Raw genomic sequence first — 20,169 nt, 5'->3', positions numbered from 1 at the left:
ATAAATCCACTCGATCCAGACAGCATTCGTACTAACAAGCATTTCTTACTGACAAACACGTTTCCGCTAACAAATACATAAAACACGAGACCTTCCTCTGGCATCATTAACATTATCGAAATAATTGACTTAAACGATCTCCCGTATCCCCAGCTCATTAATTCCGAGTAACGGAAAAAGTTAGCACTCCGGCGATCAAATACTCTCGGGTTGAAACGCCTTCAACAACTCGCACGCACACATTTCACTTACCGTTTAACCTCCGTCGAGATTAATGGTCCGAACAAATAGCGCAGGTGAAAATAGGCCATCGTGAAGCATGCGAGAAAGCAAACGGTCGCTTCTCAGTAGCTGATTGCCCATAAAAAATCACGAGCACCTTGGAGATAACACCGAGGGTTAGGGTAAAGCGAGAACGGCCATCGGTTCGCGTTCGATACGAGCGGATAAAACGCAACACGGCCCCCTCTGTAGGTGTCCGGATCGCGTGATTAACGCTCCGGAGCGGCGCGGACTAATTAATTGGGCTCGCTCCGAAAGCGAATATTAATCGCTCGTAGGAGGGCCTCTGGATCGCGATTAGGATCGCGCGAGGTGCTTTTCTTCGCCGGAGAATGCCCGAGGGAAAACCGCCCGCTGCGAAACCGCGACTGACAACTCGATACTTATCGTTGGCACAAAAGGACAGCAGAGGAGATAGATGTCTCGCAACTCATTCCTTCTTTTTCCTCTCTTTTCCCCCAATTTTTTTCTTTTTTTCTTTTGCTGCAGTTCACGACTTCGAGTCTGTTTCACGATCCCGATGACTTCTTCACTTTACTTTTTACCAGAGCATGGACACTGAAAGCGAACCGTAATGAAACCGGAGATGTATCGTTCCCTGGCGAATAACGAGTTTTATATTTCTAACTTGACCCGTAGGGTCTGAAAGTTCCGGTAACGAGATTGAAGTTGTACACCGGTGACGAAACGGGACAGGCATAAAGGGGTGAGAGTGGTAATTAGCTGCGTTCGAATTATGTTTCTCTCATAATCGATTTCGCTCACATATTATATTTTATTCTTGAATTTTTTAAACAATTTTCTTTAAATCAATTTCTTTCCAAAAATAACAAAAGGGTTAATGACCTCCCTAATAGCAAAGACCTGCAGTGTACGACGTACAGAGCAGTTGTAACACCTATGGAAAATCGCATTGGCCCCTATTAGAAGTTCATATGCACACGATCGACTCGCACAGCTAGAGACGCCCCATTGACCCACAAGAAACGATATTGATCTAAACACGTTCGACTTACACCGACGTGCTCCTATTATTAACTGGCTCTAACAAAGCCCGGTCTCCCGGGCTAATTACAAAAACGGGGAAAAGGGGAAAAAATGGTGGTGATCTTATCGGGCTGCTCGACACGAGAATGAACAAAGCTCGGGGTGTTGTTCGCCGAATGCCAGCGAAGTAAGTAATTACAGCAACCGGCTCGAAAACGAAGCCAATGCTGACGATCACGGCCGGCAGAGTTTCCCTTTGTCCCATTTATCATGTCGCTTCATAACTATCTCGCCGTGTCTCGCGATGTGTGTAAACGTTTAAACAGACGAAGATGAATTGCCAGATAAGCCACGAATGGAAGGATAGGAAAAAATTTATTGAATCGTCCGGGGTTGGAGTGTCGGCTGACTTTTAATGTTGTTCGAGAGTCGGAGAGATGATCAGAATATTTCTATCGCGATAAATCGACGCGTAGGAGAAAGTTGAAGAGATCGCAATATCATCGATTGATGATAAAAAGGCAAACTTGTTATCTGATCGACCTTAAGCCACGTTCTCGTGTATGCTATCATTGGCAATCATAAGAAAGTTGTATCCAATCTTTCCAAACACCAATTATCTCGAGGTAATTTGTTAGATTTCTCTAACGTATCGATGCTGATAGATTATTGATGTTTCCTTCGATTTAATAGTGAGATTGATTTAAGGAGAATGAACACCTGTATGAGTCGATCTAATGGTAATCTGATATTCTACTAGGAATTCTATTTTATTGCACATAATTATTGTTAATAACATTATTTCTCAACCACATTAAAACTTTGTAAAAAAGTCAGCAATTTTGATTATGAAGTATGAGAAATATTGTCTGAAGCTTTTTTGCTGAAAAGTTGTAAAATTATAATTATGTAGTAGAATTTTGTTAGTTCAAGTATGTTACTAAACTAGCTATAAATTAATATTCTTTTTAACTATTCGAAAATATTCTGAGATAACCGAGCAGCGCTGAGTAGTACTACTAGTAGTATACACTACCCTACGTCGCACTATGCGTTGATATTTCTACTGTGGTAGTCAGCATGCTTAACAGCAGTATGCAATTTCAATTCACTTTTCAATTACCAATGAATTAATATGTAAAAATTGTAAATTAATGTATAAATAAATTAACAGAAGATACTAGTAATATTTAAAATTAATCTTTATTAACATGTTGATTGTCACAGTAGAAAAGACCATGTATAGTCAAACATCCATCCGTCCCGGATTAATTTTTATAGCTAATTACAGAACACGAACATCCGCAAACTTCGCAGAAATTTAAACGTTTCAAGAAGAAGCAAACCCATAAAGATACACATTTAAGCAATTACAAGCTGTTTGTAAATACTCGATGGCGCGGGACACGAGAAAGGAAACAGAAATATTTTCACAAGTGAACATGCGAAGTCGTTTTATATCAAACAGCGAATGTTTATTCAGTCAGAAAAGATCGATCAGTCGGATACCAAGTACCACCACCGAGTGAAATACACTTGGCCGAGCAATGTTTGCGCCATAAACTGCTCAATGTCTACCACGTTTACTCCCGCTATTATTCTTCTTGGTCCCGAGTATTACTGGACATACGTGAAAAAGATATTTTAAAAGGGGTTATTCGCATATTCGCACCACCCCTTTAAAATTTACTGAGGAGAAAAAAAATGAAAATAATATGAAATGGAAAGTTAAATTAAAATTGGATCTCTCTTCATGGTCCGCTGTCCAAAGGGGTAAATTTTAACTTCCGGAGTGCAGTTGATCGCCGAGCGAATGACCGAAAAATATGCACCTCAAGAGCTAATAATATTTCAATGAATTTCAATTTGAAACAGGGCAAACGCGTCCCCGATCGGAAAAGTTGCCGAGGTCACGCAGTTATTGACAGATATCCTGCATTTTTCAACCGACTGTGGCGAATTGCACTTTATATCGTACAATATTCACGAGGGAACTCGCTGCGAAATGACCACGCTCTGCTTCCCTGGTCGGCTATCACCGAACATTTCGTACTCGTCGCCCTCTTCAAACAGATTATTTTACGGTTAACTGACAGCACCGACACCGTGACTGGTAGTACTTTATAAAAATGCGCCTATAAAACCTTTCATTCAACGATTCCCAATTCAGTCCCCCATCCGTTCAAAGATACACCATTCAATGCGTCCGATGAATACTTTTATAGAAATATAGGGTATCGTGTAACTGATGTCATGGTCGGAGAAAATTGAGATTCTATATGAAAAAATGAAACGAAAATGTGGTATGAACTTTTTTTTCACGTGGCTCCCTTTTCGAGAAAATCGGCTCCGAATATTGTTGATATTTTCCAAATAGATTACACGATTTTTTCGTCAATTGTAAATTAATCAAGTTCCACTTTTTTAAATATATTTTTAATTGAATACCTTTTTTTTATTTATTCATTTAAAAAAACACCTCCTGTTTATCGAAATTTTAGAATTTGTTAATTAATTAAACGTAATATTTTTGGATTACACGTGTCGTGATGATTTATAAACTTGTAATAGGGACATTTTATGCGTCGACTTGGACGGAGAATGGATTAAATTAAATATGACAAATGTAAATGATTAATAGAGAAATTGGCGAATTGTGAGTAAAAGCGATAGAAATAAAACGATCTCGATTCAATATTCGTCTGAATTCGTACGAGTACATGTTTACAATGATCCTGGAACAATAATGCAGTCGTTCGTTAATTATTCTATCGCTTTCCCTCCATTCGTTCCGAGACAGAAGGTAAATTTTATTAACGATACACCTAATATTTCTCGTCATTTGACGATGAATATTTACACAGCGATATTTATTGTCGACGAGCACACACCGATCGTTCGAATTATTAGGTCGCTGCATATGTAATGGGATTTTTTAATTCTCGAACAGCGGATCCTGGAGAGAGCCACAATTTAAAATTAATTTTGTATCTCATATAACTTCCATTTTTTACTAAATTCACAGGCACTTATTATTTCATAGCTGAATGTATTTATCGAATATAGGATTTTTATTTTTTAGAAAATTATTACTTCGGAAGATAATGAAATGGATAGATTAAAGGCTTCTACACTTTAGATAAATACCCTGGATAATCAGCGATCAACTACCGGCGTTAATTATTTTCTGTTCGAAAGGCTAAAAGGAAGGCTAACGAAGACGAGAAAAACACGGGAACGTGAGGAATAAGCAAACAGCGCAGCGGAAGAAGCGGAGGAAGAGTAAATTATACGTGGAAGCTTATTAAAGGTCGGCATTATTAGCTTTTTATCGATGCAGAAGTCATCCCTCGACCAGTTCAGGGACCGCGTTAACGAGCTGCTTTTATGATTACGACTGGGCTTCGGAATAGTATGAACGAGAGATATCGAGACAGGAAAAACGGGAATCAAGAATACTCCTCTCATTTCCGTTCTCGTCTCTTACCTGAAATTTTTCTTTCTCCTTTCTCTAAAGGTATATAATACCAGGCGTACTTAATGAAATTCTTCTTCCACACCGCTATCATATTTTTTACATATAATATGTAAATATATATTTTCATACGTCAGTAGTAGTTATATGTATTGATAAGAGACTGTTTTTCTTCGAGTTCCAGTCGCAATAAGAATCGATTGCAGCTACGAACATACGTGCAGGAAAGAAGTCGAAAAGCATACTATGGTAACCCGCAATGTTATCGTTCATGGAAACGATACGCGGTTGCATAAATCGTAATATTACGACTGAAAATTGCATCGTATCCCCAGGGGTAGAAAAACGTCAGAGACACATAATACATGGATATTTGGCATCGATATAAAATCAATATCAACAACAACATTCTCGTATCTCGTACTCTCGAGGAAAACACCCTTTTTCGCTATAAATCAAAAACAAAAGGATCGCTTTTGATCTTGGAAACAAAATTTATCATCGTTTCTTCGAAAATTTCAAGAGCACCCAATTAATATTTAATTCATTATTTTTTATCTGAAAATTACAGCTAGCGCTGCTAATTGCTCAATGTTTTTTATTTTCAATTGCCAAAGTAAAACGTGACATCGAATTCTCTCATCGAAGAATTCGAATAAGAAATCTGAAATCCGTCATTTCGACACTCTTGATTATCCGGCTATTGTCGTTTGTCAATTTTCTTACAGTCATCCAATTTCGTGGGTGTTTCCAAACGAACGCGCGAAACGAGGATCGAAATTCCTCGACACCCACTCGTTCCTTTATCCCCGTCTCATTAAGCGGAATGCAAAGATAAATCATGACGAAAGGTAAATCACGTCGCTTCCAGCAATGGTCGCGCATTACGCAACGGCAAAAACTTTGAAACGTTAGACCGTGCCGCGCACGCGGTTGGCCCAGAAAAACTATCTCACTCGATCATCGGGTTGCCCGGATGGATTATCTAATGTCGGATTATGACATTGGAAAATTGGGTTGTACCGTTGGCTAGGTAGGGCACGTACGATTCGTCAAGCCTCTGGTCACGGTGTAACCGTGTCCCACGGGTCTCCGGTAAGATCGGATAGCGGATACTCGACGAACGGTTGTAGCCTTAACTAACATGACAGTCACTCCCCTTGGGGGACGTGAGCAAGGATCACGTTGGTATCGCGCGATCCGTGTCATTTACCGCGCCAGCAACGAATGCAATTTGTCTAAATACCTTGCGAAATATTTTTCTATAGTTGAAACTCGATATTTGCAAACGACCCTCGTTTGGTGCATGCCGACAATATACCGTAGACTCTTGTTATATTGCCACGGATTGTCAAGCATTCTACTGGCGCTTTTTCATCTCTAAATAAGAGCTTGAACGGCCCTGTCCACGGCAATATAACGAGAGACCTATATATGTGGAGCGTCGATTTATATCTATCTTCTGCTATCATATTTTAATTAAATTTTTCATACTTTTGGATAGAGTACTATATTTTTGTGATTTGGAAGACGTCGGCTGAAGAAAAATGGTTGACAATTCTAAAAAGGATTCAGAAACCCTTCGTAGCACCCCTAAAGAGTTTAGTATTCAACGCACTCGTCGTGTACCTGTCACTCTGTCATCTTTAGGGAAATACTGTGGAGATAGTTAACGAATCACTTTCTGATACCTTGTTTTTATGAAGAAACATGACAGGATACATTTATGTAAAACTGGATCTGAATATATATTAATTTTGAAATAAAATGCTACACCTCTACTTCCTTTTTAAGAGCCATACAATTTTCGAAAGTTGGGAGATACGTGCAAGTTTGTTTTCAATTATTCTCCGAATAATTTAACTAGGTCCGTATCTCTGTTTTACGAACACCGATAAAACAGAGTCTTACTTTGACTCTCGATTCCAAAGAATCGTGGCTTGGGTAATCCTTGCCAGCCCGGAGTTTAAGAATCGAAATCCAATTTAAAAAGAGCTATGGGTGTTTACCGGGTTATACAGGCATTCATCAGGGAGAGGAGTATTCCGTTTGAGATTATCCGGTAAAAGCCTATAAAAATCTAAACAGAACCGTACCGGAGCGGCTCCTTAAAACGATCCTATCCGCGATTTTACGTTTTCTCATCTTCAACAAAGGATATCACAACGTTCCTGAATGTTTCCAGGTAAGAGATCCAGCATTTTATTGACGTTCCCGCAGATTGGACCTAAGACAGGTATACCGAAATCCTTTTCTAGCTATACACCAACACCCGCCTCCTTTATATTTCCCGTTGAATTGTGACTCCGTTTATTTCACGACATCGCTTTATCACGATTTCGTTTCATTTAATCTTAATTCGAGAAAATGATATTTACTTTGAGAGAATTTCACTTAACTGCCTACAGACGTAATTAATTTTTTCTAATTAATTTTTCTATCGATTAAAATTTATTTACCAAACATTATCCTCAGTTGAATATTTTTATTTATGGACCCATTTATGGATCACAAAATAAAATGTCACATTATGTTTTCCTTCGTTCTAAACAAATAGCACTCGAATCGTTTCGAAATACAAGTGATTTTCTGGCAAACACAATTTATCAAACCTACACAAAAGCGTGAATTACTGTCCAATTTCCATTCGAAAAAATGATATGTATTTCAGGTTTAGTTGAATCCGAAAGGTGTTCAATATTTTCCACGCAATCCAGGTTATTTTATATGCTTTCCTCTGAATTTAAATAATAATTTATAGCGGAATCCATTGGAATCTCTTTCGGTCGTTACCTTTATTTTTTTGAATAATTTTATTTTCGCTATGCAAATTCATAACGTTATTTCGGGATCGTGAGAAACAACGCGATCCTCTAAATAATCCGAAATGAAATGGACCAACACAGCACGGTTTTCACAAGCGGCTTTAGATACGTGGCATTAATTGGCACGAAACGAAGATTTATAATGATAGTCGTATGCAAGCTTATGAGAAAGGGTCGCGGTTAGAATGTGATAATGACTCTACGTGTGCAAACTGGTCCTTAAACTGGACTAGTTCCGACTTAATACTGGCAACACACGAATGACATTATAATCCCTTTTAACGACGAGATTACAAGGTGTAAGTGAATGCTAGCGACAGTTTGCCACGATTACACAACTGTTGGAAAAGTTTGGAACTTGCTACTCGTGTTGAGGGTTCTTTTCGGTGCTAATGGATACATAATACATAATAAAATTACAAACAAAATTATTAATTTAAAATGGAATTCTACATTTGAATTTACATTTTATCTTAAGTAATAATCATTAACGAATCAAACTATTAAGGCTACAAAGTATTCTATTATGTATTTCTGTATCCAAATTAAAAACTGCCTTAAAATCATCGTCACTTAAATGGATATCTAAATCGCATTTAAAATTGATATGATAACAACTAACAAACAGCCGGAAATTCGTCGCAGAAACATCGTTAAACTTGCAACAGAACCTATTGCTTTGGTCCCGTCGCGATGATACGTTGGCTAAGTGATAAAAGACATCAATACTAGTTAGATGAACAGGCACAGATAGGAAACAATGTTTCGTGCCAGCCTTGGAGCAGAGAGTACGATGTCCGGTAAAGTTTATGAAACGCAATATTCGCCGCGAACTTACGTAAGCTGGAACGTTTTCATGGAAACGGTGAAAAGAGCCAGGGGTGGAAAATGAATCGCGTGCAACTGGGGTAGGGGGGTCAAAGTGCGAGGCACGAGGTACAACGAGTCACTGACGAGTACCGATCGCTAACTGGAAAATATCTTTTATTAAAATAATAAAGGAATTTCATTACACGAGACGTCTTAGAAACGAGGAAAATGAGAAGAAGAAGAAAAGATCGCGGAGGAAAGTGCAAGAAGGTCGGCGGAGAAGGGAAAAAGAATATGACACGGTAACTGTTAGCAGCCGAGCAAAAGCCGGCGAGTATCTTTTCACCCTCTCATCCCTTATCACCGTCGCGTGCATTTTTCTCCGTAGCAGGGTCGCTGCTCTCGCTGGTTTTCTTTTTCATCTCACGATATCCGCCGCGTTTAATCCTGTTGACACGGATTAACGAGGATTCTTGACCGTTGTGCGTCAATGGCCACTTTGTTCTATGGTAAATTAATGGATGTCGCGCTTCGAATTCTTTCATCCGACGCGCGGAGGACGTGTTCGCGTTGTTGTTGCACGTCACCCAGTCCTCCGCTCGTCTATCAAAGGAAAAACTCGCGCGGCTTGACGAACGTTTCCCTCGCTTTTTCTAAAGAGTCATGCAACACCTTTTTGCAGCCGTGTACACCGTGTTCGAGCTGCTCGCACCCGCCGTGCGCGCTGAAATATGAATGCCTCGAATGCCCTGGGATTAATTCGGCTGATGATGGTGTGTTAAAAATCTCTATTGGCCGACATTTTCTGCAACCGGCTAAATCCTTTATGTTATATCACCGCGTGAAAAATGAATTTCCATCTGTCACTTGTTTCAAATGCGGATTTGTATTAATCCCCCGACGGTGGATCAGGGAGAGAGCTCTAATTACAATTCAATCTTGCATTGCATATTTTCAGTTTCTACATTTTACTAATTAATACTAATACTTCTACAAATTAATACTAATCGCCTACTAAAAATTGAAGCTATACTCCACCCCTAACCCTGATCGATAATATAACAGTTTTCAACCCTGACTCGATGAATCACACCCCAAGCAGCTGGTAAAAATATTCACCTTTGATCTTGAATCGAGGTTATCAGTCCATTAGCTGAGAATATCCGACTTCCATAGCAGTGTGCGCACTCTAATCAGGTGGCAAGCGATTCACACCTGTCGGCCTCTCATTTACACCACGCCACGGCTGATTCTACGCGAAATCGGAGCAAAACGAGGCGAACCTATTAAACGTAGCTCATCAAGTGGCGAACGTTTAATCCGCTAATCGAGAGTCTGGAAGAGCGGTCCGCTCTACGAGAGATACATATATCTCCCGCGGTGAAGTTCATTTCTCGGCCGGTGTCAGGCTGGTGCTGTGAACACCATGGGGGATTGAACGGCGTCGTTGGATAGGAATTGAAGCGGATGGTGCCGGCGGGCCGAGCCACTAGGTACACGGTCAAACTTCTCTGTCTCGCGCTGAAAGCGTGCGTAACTGTTACCCGAACCCGAGGGATTGCTGGTAATCTGCGGTAAGCTAAGGTACGCGAACAGGTAGCAACCTGTTCCGAGATATTGTTACAGGTAGCCGGCAGCCATTTCGTCGAATCGTTCGAACTGAAAACAATTCACCCGTGTTCTCGGCTATTCCAACCCCCTGCGTCTTGCCTACTCGAGTCGGCTAGTCTCGTTAGCGACTGTTCGGCCACGCCTGGTAAAACCGGAATGACTATGATAATAGTTTCGGCTACGAATTAACCGGCAACTTGCGAAATTCCGTTGCATCGCCCAGAGAGTACCGAACACTCGTGCGGCTACCGATACGATCCGCGATACCTAACCGTGGCGGTCGGTTATTGCATTTAATATGCTAAAACATCGCGGCAACAGCCACGAGATATTTCCGGAAGGGTGAGAGGTTCGCGGTATCCACCGACTGATCACCGATATGAAACGTAACCGCTACGCGATATCTCACGCTCCGGATATATATGTATATCGCGGCGCCTGGTTATCGATTAAGCGAGGAATGCCGGTCTTTTCTCCTCCATCCAGCCTGGAGGAGTAGTTGCCGCTCCGACGAATAAATCTAACTTACCGCACGGAAACAGCTAGCAGGCAAATTTTTTACGGAACTCCTGTTCCCAATAAGTGAAATGAAATTCCAGCCGAACGAATCGAACCGACCTGTCAGTATCGATTCGCCACTCTGAAAAGCCAATTACCATTAAACGAGAGCAACGAACGAAGGAAACGGCGTGTCTTACTCGTTTCGAAGAACCATTACGATTGTGCGGCCGCGCTTCCGAACGCGCATCGCCTCTAACGCGGGGGCTGATTTTGAAATTATTCCAACGCCATCCGCAGGGATTTCATGAATACTAAGCAGCAACCTGTATCCTTTGACGCGGATTTATTAACGAGATTCAAATAGATAGATCTAATTAAAATTTAGTGTAATCGCGTTTCCTATGCCACCGCTAATACGGCTTTGACTACGGCTGACCAAGGAAAATTAAAGCTGCCCGCTCGTGAAGATTAATTAAACGCGTTAACCATGAATAACTTGTACGCTGCGACAATAGGGTATAAAGAATTAGGTTTTTAAGCGAACCTTTCTGACGTTGAACAATAAATAAAAATCAGTGTTTTTTCTTTTAATAAAAAGATCGACTCCTTTCATGAGTTTTCGTTTTTTATCTGAATCTCCAGGTCGGTCGTAAGAATCCCAGGAATGGGAGGATAAAATGCTCGTTTAGCTTTCGAAACTACCTACTTTCCCGAGAAACCAACCAATCAAATTAAACGTCGCGGCAAAAGCAACCGCCTTCTTTCGCTATTCAATCACGCTTTCATTCCACCACGAGAATTCTCTAATATGCAATTTCAGCCGGCAAGATAACTTCGAAGAAGTCGATCGTAACGATGCCCGGCGAAGAAGTTTTTCTTTTTTTTTTTTCTTTTTCGAACGTTTAATACCGCGCCGAGCGATCAGAACTTAGCGTAATGAAAAGTTCGAGCGACGAAATAAAACGCGAATGAATTCTTGGTGACTGCGTTAAACGGGTATCGTTTGATATTTCATAAACCGCGAATGGAAATATTCGTAAAAATTTGATGCGCTCGGGCCACGAGTGCAGCTGCAGTATCGGTGCATCGGAATCGGTCCACTTGTTACATATATTGCAGTTTTGCGGGACGAGACCCGGGGGTACGATATTCTGCGTTTTCAACCCCTGCCGCGAAACAGATATACGAAACGTAAAATGTATTCGTCGCCTCGTCAGGATATAATTACACCGCGCGTAATGAATTATAATATCACGAAATACATCTCGATCCTTGACGGTATTCCTGCCTGTAACGAGCTTTTACACCAAACGCAACGACTGCTACTGTTACAGAGAATTCGTGTAATTTTATCAATGTTTCGGTATACTCTGGCAACTTAATCGAGCGAACTGTATGCCAAATTGCGACAACGTTTGTTGGTTAAACGTTTATGGTACCATAGAATAATTTGTGTAGTGGTAATTTGTTATTTATTCGGGAGTGTTAAATTAGAGGTTGAGAATAGCTACTCTAAATATTATATTTCTTTACTAATTTGCGTATTCAAATAATGTAGACATAAATAAAATTTTAATTAAAAATGAAACGAAAGTAATGCGAAATACATAATTAATTTAAATTGAGGCTCTCTCTAAAACATATCTCCTTCATTTATTATAGAATTTAAAATATTAATTCTGCTCACAATTTCGACAAGTTTGCAACTAAAGATTGCAGTCACAACTGTTTTAACAGGATTCAGATAAATGATTAAAAAGAAAAAGACTGCTTTCAAGGTTCTGTAGCGTATCATGTATCTCACGTGTTGAATGTTATCATGACACGAACGATTTGTGTCTTTCAATTAGCGGACCAGCCTTGCTTGTGTTTTCATTAGTAAACATATCATTAAATGGAAACGTATGCACCCTGAACCAGGTGCAACTAGCGTGTAAAGACCGTATAAATAGTACTTTTTATGCCGTTGAAATTATCGGTACACCGTTACGTTATCAGCCTGGAAATGCAACATTTGCAATTGTCACAGTTGGGAATAATAGTGAGACAAGGAAGGAGCATGTTTTACCTGAAAAAAATGTATGAAATTATTTAATATTTTGAATCAATACTGGATTTTTTCTGTTTCTCAAAGAAAGGTGCTTAAACTACATAATATCATTTCCCGAGACATAACCGTTCCAAAATGAAATATGCCTATCATAAATAATGTTACAGGCTGCAATTAAAGTTAAAATAAGTACAGTTACAAGTTCATAATTTTTTATGTAGTTAGTTGAACGTGGTTTTGTAAGGAACGTAAAAATCGTTATGAAGGAACTTAGGAAAGAACTTGAACTCCGATAAATCATACTTTAATTACCAGTAAAATTAAGCTATGGCAAGTCACTTTTTATTTTCAGGCTGCTCGAGTTCCTTATCTTTATTCTTTTACTGTTGAATGTGTACTAAACACATATAGTACGATAATAATAGTTTTAGAGGAAAATTTTACTGTGTTTTACGTATAAATAAATTAAACTATTTCAGAGTATGACTATGCTGTTAACCCTTGGATGGTAGACTATGGAAAGAGCCTCAATTTTAATTTAATACTGTATTTCATATTATTCCCCTTTCAAAACACGACGCTGAAAAATTTCTTCCCGCAAATCAAATTTTATGAATAAAATTAATAAAACCACGGACAGAGGCGAGTGTAGCGAAAGGATTAACCTTCGATTCAAAGGTGTAATTGTAAATCCCAAATTATACGTTCAACTTGAACACGATATGGATGCGACAGAAGGGATCCTAAACGTATAATCATTCCCTCGATCTTTACCAATCAACAGCGACACGTAATATAGCGGGACCGCTTGTTAGATGTCGGATAAGGAGGTTTTTAAAGCTGCGTGTTTCGGACTGGCGTTATTTTGCTGTTTTCCTCGATCTTTGTGTCAATTACGCGACAACGTTACTCGTGTTTCCATCAACTCGTACACCGGCGTACGTAGGTGTGTACGAAGTCGCGTGCAAATTATCGTCTTTGTCGAGGACGTGCAAAGGTCTCCGCGCCTCCTCCCCTGTTCCGTTCAACGTTCCCGCCTTCCACCCTTCATGGAATGACAAATGGCTACCCATTAGGCCGATTTCGTGGTCAGTACGCGGTTCCTCCGCTTCCGAGAGTCGCACGCAAAAAATTAATTACCATTGGCATTCGCTGGCCGATGCTGATACTGCCACTTTCGACTGTCCCCAACTCTTTGCCCGCTTGAATACAAGCAAAGACGTGTGAATTTACCGAAGCAAGATTTATCGCCATCACCAGCGGATGCTTTTATTAGGACCTTTCAGACACGTGATATTTTTGACAAATAACGTCTGCGACCATTTAACGCGTTGGCTGTCAAGAAAAATTAGCCATTGAGACTGTATACGTTGTAACTTGTATCTCGTATGAGTAACGAATGTTTGAATAATATTTAATATTTTACTGTACCAGACTTCATGAAAAGTGAACTAAATAACCTAGGCCTTTAATCTTCTGCTTAAGTCGTTGAAACCGTTAGTTAACTGTAAAGCAACCACGGTTACTTTTACCACCGGTGGTTTGCAAAATTGAATAGCTCTCGATGTGGGCGTTCAGTTAGCCACAGCACAGTTTTGCAAGATACACAGAGGTTTCTATGCGTTTACCGCACAACGCTCGTCTAAAGGTTTCATGCTAAAAAGAGGATACCTTTGAAAGTCACGGACAAAATATCCTACGGTGAAACCAGATTGACGTGGAACAGGCGTTACCCTTCGCGCGCCAGATACTGGACCACTTTGACCCGTAAGCGAAAATGTAGAGGATTTAGTTAAAATAGATTAAACTCTTGTGTTTATTCAGTGTACTTGAATTTAAGAATTTAAGAAAAAATAAATTTAATTATAAATATTAATCTATTCATTCCCAGAAGTTAAAATTATATTATTTTCAAAACAGGAATAAAGTTTAATTATAAAGAAAAATATATGCAAATATAAAGTCAAGATAAGTATTTAGTTAAAAATAAAAAAAAAAAGAATTGATTATAAAAGGCACAAGAAACAAAAATGACACTAGATAATCAATTATTAATTACCTACACTTTCGTTGTGGTGTTTCTTCACAAACATCATTATACTTATACCCATACCAGAAAATAATTAAGTTACTGCGTTATCGCTCGATCTTTACGATCCCCGTAAATTTGGGACCGGGTTATTTCCAATCATAAAATACCAACATACAAGTGTCCAAACGACGGGGTAATTAGCACTTTAGTGGCTCGTAATTTTTTCATTTTCTTAAAACTGGAATCTGGCTATGATAAGCTTTAATTCTTAGCTGTAATAATTAATTAAAAAATTGTATTACTCTTCAGAGTGAAAAATAATTTTTCCGATTGCCGGTTAAAACAAAATGATAACCAGGGATTGAAGGGTCGTAGAAACGAATATCGAAGTAAATTAATACTACAACCTTTTCATCGTGTACGTGAGTGGTTAATTGCGACCGCAATTGCCTGTTCCAGTTACAAAACTGTACCGTGACCGTGTGATCGGATGTTATCCCTGCGTTTCAATCGGGTTTGTTGAACATTTATGTCAACAGGTGTCGACGAAGATGAAAAAGCAAGAGGTGAACGCTTTTTCCTGCGTGTATGCCACGCTAATTAACAGTTTTTCGACGTATCGCCTACGAACACGTGAACAATATCCTCCGTAGCGATATTTTACGAAACACGGTGACGTTAAGTTTTCTTTAACACCCGACACCGTAATTAATGGCCGGCGTATTTGCCGCGATTACCGGCACTCTGATATTAGACCATGGATTTAGAAATCCGTTTGAAAGGAAGGAAGGAACGTTGGAACTTTTACGAGTTTTTGCGATAATCAGACAGAAAAGGTACCGTTAGGACACATTCCCTACCGTATTATGAATCCTTTTGAAATTTCATTGATTAATAGAAGAAAAAACGACGTTGAGTTGTTAAACCTAGCTTTATCACATTCGTCGATCTGTCGGCTGATGTTCAAAGCAACGTTTTATTCGCTATTATTTCTATCAGTGGAATAATTAGGTATTTCAACCTAAAATCGAAATTACCCGAAAATGATAAATATCCGAATAATAATTATTATAATAATTTTTCATAATCGCAAGTCATAAAATAAAAATTCTGAAAATAACTTGAAATATCAAATTCAAGAACGCAATGCTTCTCCCTATTTTTATCATACCAGGTCAACTCATTAACAACGTTCCTCTAGAAACAAGGAATCGAATCGATAAGCAACGCAACTTTACGTTGTATCGAAAGTATGGAACGAGAAAGAGCAATAATTAAGCAGTCTGCGAGAGGAAAGATCGTTGTAATAAATAGAAAACTTTAACAGGGAAGTTTCGAAGACTGCAAAGTCGGTGCTACATTATTTTCCGACTTATGGCTCGCTAAGCTGAACTTCGCTATTGAAATTTCAGCTTTTTTTTCCCTTCTCCTTCTGTTCTGGGAATTTCTTTTCCTTTGTTAGTCAACGATAAATTCAGAAGGAGCTTAAAGCAGCGGTTTAATTAAACTAGTTTAACTGTCATTCTCGTTCCTTCAGGTTTGCTTTCCACGCGGCACAGCTTGAATCGATAAGGCGACTTTCGCTCTACATTTTTATTACCTCTATATACGGATTCTAGAGTTTAATATTAATTTTCTCTAACAAAGAAACGCCTACGCGATTACATTCCGGAAATGACATTCTCATTTTTCCGCCCGGTTTAGTTCGAACAATGAAACATTACCTTTCGTCGTATCAAATGAACGATTTTAAACAGTAAAACTTCTGACACGATTTGATAACATAAAATTATCATAAAATAGCATTTATGGCATATCCATTTGAAAATATTCTAAAATACCATTATAATAAAAAATCACCAATTTTATGGACGTCTTCACTTAGTGAAGACAACTATGCTAATTTCAATCAGAATCTTGGAAATGTCTCATATGCACATTGTTGCTGTAAGCTTGGATCAGTGGTTATGATAATGCGAACCAGGTTTAACGCGATAAGTTAAAGGTTCTGACATTTACGAGATCCGAACACGGTCCATCTGGAAATTCGTTCTTTCCTGTTCGCCTGGATCTCGCATACTCGTCGCACGACTTTTCCACGGTAAATGCAATCACGAGACCCGTCAAGAATTTCTCAGAAACGTTCGTAATTTCGATTTTCATCGACGTGGGAATTCACGCGTATCCTCGACGATTATATAATGCGTACTTATATCACGCATCCGGGACTCCAACCATGTCACTGTGATTAAAAACGCGTTAATGTACCAACGCATAGTAGTCTATGCAACGATAAATAAATAAATAAAAAGTTCATTTCAATGAAAGATAATGTTAATGGTTTCCAGACGAAACGGAGCTTCGCAAAGTTGTTTCAGAACGCGACGAATCCTTACTTTTACGTACTTGAGTACGTACTAAAGCGTACACGCAATTTTTTGCCATCCGACTACTGAACGAGATGCTTCTTCAGTGACAAACGCGACGCACTTAAATTTCTTGCTAATTTGCTACCAGCAACGGTACAGAGAGCTTCGTGTCTCGAGTAAAAGCACGCTTTTAACAAAATAATTGAAATGTAACATGTAATAAGTCAAAGGGAGTTGAAACGAGATACTCCGGTTTCATTTAGATTCTAATTAGATATGAAATTTTTTAGTCAATTGAAAACATGTTTTCAGGTTCGAATTTGATGAACGAGGAAAAATATTGAAACAATAAGAAGAGTGATGGAGGTACGAGCACCGTTATTACGTTTTCAACGCAAATAATATTGGAGGGAATAATAAAGTTCATTTTTAACAGATTTCGAAAGAGCGGGAGATTACTCGATTCGATCAATTTTTTTTATGCATGTTCCCCGATTACTAAAAAGTAATCGCTGAAAGTATAAAATAATTTTTATTTCATTTATATCGATACTCCACAGCTATTAATAAAACCTATTCAATCGTTAAATAGTATACTAAATACATTTCAACCTTTTCGGAGGCGGCGCAAAATTAAAAATATCCGAATAAATGATGCTGCCTGAACTTGATAATTAATAAGTCGTACAAAAAAATATAGATACGGATGATAACATTTGTAATTGTAACGTTTGCATCAGAATTTTGCAATACTTCTGACGTAATTGTTAATCCGCAATGAGTATGTTAATTCCTGTCAATTATTGTTTACTTGAAATTATCAAATTATCACTTGGTGACCCGCGGGTCATAGCTTACTGACGGCTATACAAAGGTTGAAATGTATTCAGTACACTATTTAACGATTTAATAGATTTTATTAATGTGTCAACCAATTTTGTAATATCCTTGTATAAGTTTTATAAGTTTGAATCACGATTAAAAGAAAACTTATAAAGTATAATTAATTAACAATCTTTCAAGGTTTTAATCTGCTGTAACCATTTCCCAAACGCTCGCCATTTTAAAAGCGACAAATTTATCATTTGGTAAAAATGAAACTGAAAAAAATTGCAGAAAAGAATGATAGCATGCAGTAGACACAAAAATTTGTCTATTTTTTATTCGGAAAGCCGGAGCACTGGAATTACCTAGCGGTTCCAAATAAATTAAGTGTCAGACTATTCGCAGTTATCTTTTCCGGCTCGTTCCCCGTCGTATTTCATCAAAAAGTTACCGTAAAAATTCGGTATATAAGCAACGGTGCCCATTACCTCCATCACTCCCCGTTCCAGGATCAGATATAAATAATAATAACTGTGTACAACTCACTTGGCTTATCCAGATCAGATATCTCCAGCTGCGAGTAAACCGTGGCAACCCCCAACACGAACACCGTGGTCGTAGTCGCGACACTCCACCGGCACCTCCACCACATTTTGTCTCCCTTTCGCGCACTGAACACACACCCTCGAACCTCCAACTCTCAACGACGTCCCGACCGACCTAACCACCCGCCCCCGCGTCCCGACGCTCTTTCAGCGGTTACGTAGTCTCGCGACCGTCGTGAGCCGGCACTAATTGCAGCTGCTGTTGTTGCTGCCGGTGCAGTCGGTGTTCTCGTTGTTGTTGCCGATTTTGCTGCCGGTGCCACCGTCGTTGCTGCATTGCGCCGCCGTCGTCCACATCGTCCCGACGCCTTTGTATCCTCCTCAACTTTACCGTCGTATTCCTTCTCGATTCCCTCCCCGTCACCTGCTCGACCTTCGCTACCCTAATCGTCCTTTCGACCGATCCTTCTTTCCACCGATCCGACTACCACCTCGATCACGAAACTTCTACCACCGCGGACTCCCTCCTAATTGCTACGCCGGTAGAGGATCTCGAACCGGTGTCTCAATTAATCCCGTTCCGCGAGATTAATTGAACGAAACGAGATTGTTACTCGGATTTCCTGCTCGGACTCTTTGATCGTTTCACCGGAACGCTTAAGTACCAATGGCGAGCTAAAATCGCTGAGTTTCTTCCGGAAAATAGTGAAAATGATTTCGATTGAGTCTTAAGCAGCTAGAGGACCGGAGAGATTTAGGCGGTAGATCAACGAATCCTCTGAAGCGACGCGACGGCAACTCGGAGAATTATTATGAAACACAATTATCACTGTGATTTTGATGAATCGATTCACGGTTCAAGTTTAATGCAAGAACACTTTAAAATAATGGCAGTGAGTTAAGTATGAGACCGAGATACACGTTCGACTCCACCGACAAAATTAATTGCACCGATCGAAAAGCTAATTTCTATCGAATGGGGTTATTGAATCGTTATACGGTTGCGATGAATCTCCTAATGTTTTACGATTCCAAATAAACGGTCTGGTTATCTGGCATTACGTGACTGTGCCAGTTGGAATCCCCGAGAATCGTCAAACTCCGAATAGAACCGAACTTAACCACAAATAACGTTCCGGGCACAGCGTCTAGTTTACTGCACCACTGGGTTCATACGAACTCGCCGGTATGCCCCTATCTTAGAGGTCGTTACTCGCACCGACACTACACGGGAACGTACCTTGAGGAACACGCAGTAGAGGTATCCAGAGATTTGATACGGATGATGCAATTAAATCGTTGCGTATCGGCATTAATCAATCGACGAAATCGATCTCGCGAATGTAAATCACCGTTTCCCCCGCCATCGCACGCTTTACACACTACCGGTAAATTACGCCGTGTCACGAAACTGCACTCTTATTCTTATCCAGTCAACGAAGAGTCGGAGCACGATTGGATTCGCGTATACCGGTACGCATACACGTGTCTCCGTTTTTCTGAGAATCATCGAGGAGAATCACGCACCACGGAGAGATAATCCGTGTTTACCCAACGTTCAACCGCCCTGTTGGATATAAACATTCGCGGGACCGCACGCGTTCCCGGTAAGAATAACCTCTTTTGTCATACCAGTGCCAATTTCCAGTAACGAATAAATACTCGATGTAGATTGATGTCGACGATGACAGGCGGTAGATTATTAGAGAATCCTTTTCCAACGCGATTTTAATTCATACACCACGAGTAGCACCGAAATTACGTTTGAAAACAGTGAGAAAATAGATGTTCGACACATCGGAGACACAACGAGTTCTGACCTGTGGCGGCTCGGTACTGAAACCATTGAGTACCGCG

The 20,169-nt window shown here is 39.7% G+C and overlaps 1 protein-coding gene across 6 annotated transcripts in view; it reads right to left on the bottom strand.

Annotated features, from left to right (window-relative positions):
- The window catches only part of LOC114882850 (hemicentin-1-like), a 212,536-nt gene extending 192,381 nt beyond the window's left edge, over positions 1 to 20,155 (bottom strand). For 5 of the 6 annotated variants that reach the window (XR_006830157.1, XR_006830155.1, XR_006830158.1 and 2 more), the window contains exon 1: positions 18,314 to 20,155. Coding sequence is in view for 2 of the 6 variants with exons in the window: in XM_029199955.2 (XP_029055788.1) it covers positions 18,314 to 18,419 (106 nt within the window). In the remaining 4 variants the exon portion in view is untranslated. The remainder of the gene's footprint in view (positions 1 to 18,313) is intronic. The other variant, XM_029199953.2, reaches the window with a different exon arrangement.
- Positions 20,156 to 20,169: the final 14 nt, after the last annotated feature.

The sequence above is a fragment of the Osmia bicornis genome, chromosome 15, assembly GCF_907164935.1.
Source record: "Osmia bicornis bicornis chromosome 15, iOsmBic2.1, whole genome shotgun sequence".
Taxonomy (NCBI): domain Eukaryota; kingdom Metazoa; phylum Arthropoda; class Insecta; order Hymenoptera; family Megachilidae; genus Osmia; species Osmia bicornis.
This window is presented reverse-complemented; position numbering and strand designations above follow the sequence as displayed.